Here is an 8,332-nt window from a genome sequence, read left to right as displayed (position 1 = left end):
CCCCCCCGCTCCCCTCGTTCCGCGCTTGTTCGCTCCATTGCTCTCTCGCTCTCGTCGTCTCTACGTGCCCCAGGCACGCCTCTGATCTTTGCCGCTTTGTATACACGAAGCAAGGTCACCTCGGCATCTCTGCCGCGACACAGAGAGTATCCCCGTACATGTCTTTTCTCTGTGTGTGCTATGACTGCTCTCCGCGTGCTCGACGGCATGCAAAACTCTACTAATATTCTCGAAACTTTTCGGGGAACGACGGATACTGCTCGCCCCTCGGATCCGAATACGGCGGATGAGACGGGTCTCGTTGATATGTTCTGAGACCCTAGGTCCCCGGGCTACGCAAGGAAGATGACTACGGTCGAACAAATGTAGAGAGTGTGACGTGGCGAACGATCGGTGACGTGGAGCGAAAAATGCATAATAAAATATAGCGAAACATAAATTAATTTTTTTTTCTTGCCATTTATGGATATATTCCGTTTTTTATTTATCGTTGCCGCGCGCTTTAGTTACACGCTGATATTATTTTCGTTTATATTCCGATATATTGTAACGAAACGCGTGAGATGGAATTCTCCGTTGACCTAATTACAAAATTGCGCGAGTATCCAAAATAGCGAGGCCAAATTAATTCGTGATCAATGATTTTTTTTTCATCGATTGTACCTTTTACAAGAAATCGCAATTATCATATTATGTATGTGTAGACATTTTAAATACACGTGAATATTATTTTATATCCATTTTATTGTACGTGTATAGCGTAAGATACGGAAACTAAAAACTTTTATGCACGTGCTCTTTATAAGATCGTAACGGCACTCGTTCAAAAAAGAGAAAGAGAGAAAGAACCCTCGCGCTCGAAGTATTTGGTCGAGGGAGAAACTGTTTAAAATTCTAATTGCGACCGAGGTAAGCCAAGAAAGTGGAAAATTAGCGGTGATAACGTAAAATAGATGATAGTCGAAATGCAGAGCGCAATTCTTGCGAAACTTGGCTCATGTGGCGCTTAGTATTTCGCGACGTGAAATTGCAAGGTTCTTCGTGTCCGAAATGTTCGACAAATCTAACGCTACCGGGATTCAAGACAATGTTTCTCTACTCGGAGTTTACTTGCTCCTCTTTCCAAATTATCGGAATTCCTATGGCGGACTCTCGCGCTATGTGTTTCACCTTTGATGCTCGACGCATACGCAGAGAGTGACGAAGGTACAGCGATGGCGAATGTAGGAGGAAATTTCGCAGCGAGGAGAACATCACGTATAGAGGAAAAGGAGTTTATCCGGTAATACAAGGTGACAAATCCTCTTAACCGTTTTACCATCTTGCATTGTTGTGAATCGCGTGCATTGTACATAGAAAAGCGCGATTTAATTAATCTCTTTTAATAATTATTAAATTCGCCATGAATTCCGATAAATATAAAAGCGTTAGTCGTATATAAAAAAAGAATCATCCGAGTGTAGATAAAAAAAATGTGTCGTCATTAATGTTAGTGAGTTTAAATAGATCTGAGCAAGAGTCAAGAGTACTTAGGCATGATTTACCTGTATATATTAATAGAAGAGAGTCTATTTTGAAAGTGGCAATTAGCTTTCGAGCGGTACAATTACGCTATGATAACAAGTTCCCTAAGCACGTGTCAATTCTATTGTAACTAAGGGTTCATTATGTTGTGTCGCCGACGTAGATACGCGGCGCCGTAAATTCGTTATGTTCGCGTTGCTCTCGCAACGTTCCTTTGAGCCTGGCCTGTATATTTCGCTTAGCGTCCGTTTTCACTTTCTGCCATAGCGACGTGCTCAGATACAGATCGCGGTCTGTTGACATCCATTGATCATGACATGAATAATGAATGGAGATACACCGCCTGAATAATGCATGCATCAACGTCGAACAACATTCACTCGATAGCGGTGTATAACTAGTCGGCTATACTATTGGGAACGTTGATGAACACAGAGACCACATTTGCTATTGGCCGGCGCCATGATATCGCTACGTGATCACAGGTCCATAGATTTTTTAGACAAGTCCTTTGCATTTCATGCGACTAAAGCTAAATTGTATTATATTTTTGTGCCCGTTCTCGACAAACGTTCGATTTTGAGTATCGATTTGGAACAGTTGCTTTCATCCTTTGATCGCTAAATTTCTGCATACGTGTAAGTGCGTACGTGCGAAAAGCGCGTCATTAATTAAATTATAATTTATATAAATTCTTTTAAACATTCCGCTCTTTTTCTCTCATCTCTATTCTTTAACAAGTAATAAAATGGCAAATACATAGTTTAATTATATACTTTTATCGCTTATTAAAATTGAAATTTTATTAAATTACAAACTATTTAAATAATATTGCATTGCATTGATTATTAACATCAACGAAAATCGAGTAATCATATAATTATATATAACAAATAAACTTGTTTTTAGAATTAAATTATGTTTGAAACTAAGTATTTAAAATTATTCGTAATTGCTATATTGCAATTATTAAAATTTAATTATTTTAAAATTTTATTCTGGTCTCAGTTTTTACGTTTACTAATAAAATATAGTTTTACGTTTTATCACGAATATTGAATTATAGTTATTACGGTAATAAATTAACGATCGTTTAATCACGATAAAAATAATATATATTATAAGCATGTTTGTGCATTCTTTCGTCATAACGCTGTTTCACGAAGTTTTACTAGGGTTGTACGCTTCTTCGTACTTCCGAAGAACTTCAATTTAATAGTTCTCGAGAAATACGAAGAACTTCGGTTGTCAGCCCGTCTTTTACGGAATCTGCAGCTTCGCGAAGGCTTTGCGAAGGTTGGTAAAAGTAGAATCGGAGTCCTGTTACTTATGTAAAACACATTTACATATTCCTCACTAATACCTTCCTTCTAACTTGCATATTTATATTGCGTGTTGATTAAACAGAATTGCTCAAGTATAAACGAGAAATATTAGACACAGAATTGTTTAATTATTCAGAATGCTTGTTTACAATATTTTTGGAATTAAATTATTTGTATGATAATATAAGTCATAACAGATTAAAATTTATAATCAAATGTGATATACATTGTATTAATATATTTTTATAACGTGATTACTAATTATTTTCTTCTCTCTCTCTTCCTCTAATTTTTATACATTATTTTTATTTGTCATTGCTTCTATTATATTTTATACTTTTAAGGAGACTACGATTAGTACCAATTAACTTAAAAGAAAAAGAAATTAAATTCTCTCCATACAAAAATTAAAAGATTAAAAATTATAAGATACTCATTAAATTACCTAAATACAATAGTTTTCGCCTAAAGAAACAAAAAATTGTAGCGTTAAGAAAAAGATTTAAAAGAATAGAGGAATGTATGCTGTAGCCGTTAGTCAAGAGAGAACGTTAATGAAATAGCCGTAGAACTAGCTCATGGCATGCAAACAAGTTGGACTGTCGGTCACCCTCAACTACTGGTTTGCTACAGAGGGATTGCGGAACTCGCGGCAACGAGATGAGAAAGCAGGCGGATCCCGGAAAGAGAGCTCTTAGCTACGTTAGGTTAGGTAGTTGCAGCTATTTGCGGCTCATCGGAACCATAATTAGTTTTCCTCGTGAAGTCTCGGTCGACCAAGCTCGATAGGCAGGCAGTTTTAGGTGAGGGCGACCGAGCGTGCGGAAAGGGATGAGGTTTGCCCGCCCGCGCGCCGCGCAGACTAGAAAATGCCCTTCGCAACGACGTTCTTGTCGTGGCTTTATCGAATTCCCAAGGCTGCGCTAACTCGATCAAGCTTCAGCCTTCAGAATATTTACCTCTCGATAAAGCGTGGCAGGGGCACGAAGAGGCGGACGACTAATTTCGTCTGTTGTTCCGCGCCGTAAAAGGCGACGAGAAAATTTAGCCGCCCTTTGAATTCGGGCGGATGTAACGCGCGTCTCCCTCCACCAGAGGTTGAAGACGGAAAATTTGCTCAGTGCGGAAGATAATACATTGCGTTTATTTAGACACAGCTTCTACATGGGTTAAGCTTCGGGGAACATTTCTCTTCTTTAGAAAGAGCGGTAAACTTTGTGAAAGAGAGAGAGAGAGAGAGAGAGACAAGCGCTTATATAATTACTTAACTATTTAATTATGTAACTTGACATACACAAGAACATTATGCGTTCTTATTAATTTACTTGTCTGTTTAATTAATCGATCGGGGTTTAGCATATAAAACATTACAGCGATGGTAAGAATCGATAATAGTCGAGGTCTCGCAGTTAAAGCGATTTCTTGCGAAAAGTCACGCGATAGTTTATTTAGAAATATTTAAAAATTGGAACACATCGAAAACGTTGATAATAACAAAAATGCGATTAAACCATGCGCTGTAAACAATGCAAGACACTAGCGAGAAACGAAATCACGGCAACTTTCTTTAATGATAGAAAGACTGACGTCATTATACCACGTTGTTACAGGTTCCGTGAACGAGGCTGGCGTTTTTGCGTTGCGAGGTAGGCAGGAAGGTAGTCGGCGCTCTAGGAAGACTACCACTAGCACAACGAGCACAACGACACCCAGCTCGACAGTGATATCTCTGCCTGATGAAGTGGCCCAGCCCGCTGCTCTTTTGGCCCCCGAGGAGGAGTCATGGTCTACCAGTTCCTCCACCACTACCAATGTTCTGCTATCCTCAGACGTAGCCGACACGTCATCCAATCCGCCTCTGGAGCTTGTGGTGAAGCCTCATAGTAAAGTCATTTTGCCCTGCGAACTGGAAGGAAATTACTCGAGATTATTGCTGCCAGGAGCGAGGTAACACGCGAGTTTATACTTAATCGATTGCCGAGAATTATTGACAGATGATTAATTAATTTTAAGTCAATTATTTGAAATATCAAGTATATATATTCAATATTCTGAAATATTATATTTGAATGTAAAACACATCGTGTTTTAATTTCAAATATGAAAACGGGTGAGATAAAATATATCAATAATATTCTCTTTCTCGTTATCTATAGTTTCTAAATTACGTTTCCATATCTTTGTCAGATATATATGTATATATATATATATATGTATATATCTACATGTTTAACAAAATATTCCTTTGTATTTTTCTTTTATATTAATATCCGGTTTCAATTTGTAATAGTAACTTCCATGTCGAATAACATCACGGTGAAAATCCCTCTACGGAAACAAAGTCTCTCTCCGCGATAATAGTTCAAGTCCCTTCGTTGCCCGAAGACCGACTGTGTCGAAGTTTGTTGCATAAAGTGAAGTAATGCGGACGTTGCGCCTCTTGTCAGAAGTTACAGAATACGACCGGCAACGTGGCTGCACGAGGATAACCCAGTGGACATGATCACGATAGATACGAGAACAGAAATGAGCGGAACCGGACACCGATACATCGGCGACTCCACGACCGCCGCGTTGCACATAGACAATGTCAGATTAGAGGACGACGGTGTGTGGAGCTGCACATTGGAGGACGACCGGGGAAAGATCCTCTTCGGCAGACCGGTGAAGTTGGTTGTGCTCGGTAAGTACCTTGCAATCCCTTTCTCAACGTTTAATCCTTTGAAGTCGGATTTTCTATTGACGTGAAGAATTAAAGTCCGCCCACGCGAATCTTGGAAAATTTTACTTTTTATTTTTCACGCTATATTCCCGTATACATTTCAATAAATAGTGTTTATTCGTTATTATATTATATTATATATAAATATTATCGGTATGATCGCTGATCATTTCGCTATTGCGTTTATAAAATATGACTGCTTCATTTGAATTATAAACCGTGTTATATATATTAAATAAGATATTTTATAAAAAGAGATTTATAAAAAGAGAGAGCTATCAAAGAGATTTAAAACCATCGAAGATACAATTATTTTCCGATAGGCATCAAATATACGATTTCCTATTGATAGATTGATTTATTGATATATTATTGTATATACTATCAATATTACAAACTCGGATACTAAGTATTCAAATGTTTTCAACGGCAAAAACAATTGTGCTATTTTTTAATAAATTTTATATACCATATTTTTTTTTTTAATATGAAATAAAATATGAAGAGAGGATTGTTCGCTTTAACTTGGCGATTATAAAAAATAACAGATCTTTTTATAGTGCAATTTTATGCGTTCTTTCCTGAAAAAGCGAGATGTTCATGAATTTTTTGGCAAACGTGATCCTACCTTGCATAAAGCCTTTCAATTTCGCGCGTATAATTAAATTCTCACAAAAGTTCTGACTGATGAAGTTTTTTAGGAATGTGCCGGATACATTTAGGAGCGATAACATACGAGAGAAAAATTTTTCCGTAACGTATAGTCGAAAACGCAAACTTTTACTGTTTTCAATGTTCTCCATTTTTACATCTCATATAACCTTTTCCTAAAAACTATAATTGCATTCGATATTGGACATTTATTATTTCAATTTTAGAATTTGTTTCATTACATATACATCAATACACAAAGAATATTTTGCGATTTCATTTTTATATTATATAAAAAGATCAAAATATTTTTATCGAAATTTGTTCGCGCTTTTAAATACGTTTCTTAAAATATCAAATTTTCTTAAAAATTATTTTTTTCTTTCTCATGTCTTGTTGACTTATTCTAAGTAGTGGTTTATCTATTTTGTAGCATTAAGTAAAAATCATTTAATGTTAATTATTATTTAGTTAATTATTAATATTAATGTTAATTATTATATTATACAACATAAAGGAATGTGACACGTAGCCTGCTACAACTAAAAATTTCTTTGCATTTTTTATCCCGGTTATTCTCAGATTTAAACGTTATAGGTAGTGTCACTGTTCTTAAGAATCTTCGGCAAGTGGTTGGGGTCACGAATAAATTGCGGAACGAGACGTTCTAAGCTGCCCGAGTCGACAGTAATGGCAGGATTTATGCATATTAATTCGTGCCGCTTGGATCCGCCGGTCGCATCGTTATATGAATATGCATTTGCCCTAAAAGTTTCCGTTTTACGTCTTCATTTTTCCTTCGCTAGACAGATGCGTCGCTCGTTTTATCGGCTACATTTGTCTCCGCGACGAAATGCGCACGTTTTCGCGACGCGTCGCAAGGCAAAGTAATCGCCAGTTGATGCTCTTCAGTATTGTTCGAGAGCCCGGTTAAATAAACCCTTGCTTCATATAGTTTTGCTCCGCACTCTTCCTGTTTTTAATATCCAACCACCGAGTAGAATGAAAAGAACACGGTCAACTGTTATCTCTTGTGAAATGGCACGTCCGCTCAACGTGCGATGTGCTTGTGTATAAGTGCGGATATGTGGTTGGCATACTCTTCGTATGCGTTTTTCTGCATTCTCCTTTATGCGTCGCCTGGTTACTCCGCCTCAGGGCGATGTTTATTTTTCGGTTCCCGCGCAAAAATTTTGCACTGACAGCGATCTTTACCGACAGTATATTTGCGGCCTTGCTTAGCACAAAACTTTTGAACGTTAATACAGATGGAGATTTACTATTCGCGAGAGATTTATTATTTTGAAAGAGATCTCTTTTCAAACTAAAAATATCAAAAGAAACACAAAGATGGACTTTTTAACATTAATTTCTTGCGTCTCAAAAATGTAAACTTTTAGGGGAACGATAAAAATTACAAAGGTTTTTTAGTAAGTAAAATCTATTAATTATTAACTGACAACTAAATGTACCTTGTTCATTAATATCTCAGGGAGCTTAATTCGCATATAATGGACTCATAAATAAATGCTCTCGTTCATGTAATATTGAAATCGGATATTTTGACTGCTGGCAAATAAATTCTCGAAACGTAAGCAATTACTTTCGTTCACTTTTCGGCACTCCGAGTTATTTCGCGTATCTCAATGAACTGTACCGACTTTATAAATCTTTGGATATAACTTCTTTCTATTGTGCCTTTCTCAAACCGGTTGAGTAAATACGAAAGAAGAACGCTAAAAGTTGCCTGCTGCATGAAATATAGCACGTAAACCGCGGTGCACGATAAGACGTTGAGTACACTTAACGTCTATCCCGGCGAAGTCGGGAAAAACAAATCAACTTGGGTGTTCCAATCCGGAAGCGCGCGTCCAGCACGCCAATGCGGGCAAAGTCAGCTTTCATTGAAATGCAATGGCGCTTGTGTTTCTTTTATATACTTTGTTTTGCGCAATATGTCGTGCCATACTGTGTTCTGTGCGAATCGCGAATTATCTATGAGAGATATACTGTTGCAGTTGTATTCGGTTATGTTAATATATCTCCGCGAGTATTGAAATATTAATTAAAATTTTTAATTTATTTTTTGCAGTCTATATATATATATATA

General features: G+C 37.1%; 1 protein-coding gene across 1 annotated transcript in view; it reads left to right on the top strand.

Annotated features, from left to right (window-relative positions):
- The window catches only part of LOC115234583 (irregular chiasm C-roughest protein), a 335,002-nt gene that overhangs the window by 190,424 nt on the left and 136,246 nt on the right, over positions 1-8,332 (top strand). Inside the window, 2 exon segments of the mRNA XM_029805764.1 lie at positions 4,460-4,796; positions 5,297-5,532. Of these exon segments, the coding sequence (XP_029661624.1) occupies positions 4,460-4,796; positions 5,297-5,532 (573 nt within the window).

This window comes from Formica exsecta, unplaced genomic scaffold, assembly GCF_003651465.1.
Source record: "Formica exsecta isolate Colony F162 unplaced genomic scaffold, ASM365146v1 scaffold20, whole genome shotgun sequence".
Classification (NCBI taxonomy): domain Eukaryota; kingdom Metazoa; phylum Arthropoda; class Insecta; order Hymenoptera; family Formicidae; genus Formica; species Formica exsecta.
The sequence above is the reverse complement of the archived record's forward strand: the minus strand, read 5'-3'. Positions and strand labels throughout refer to the sequence as shown.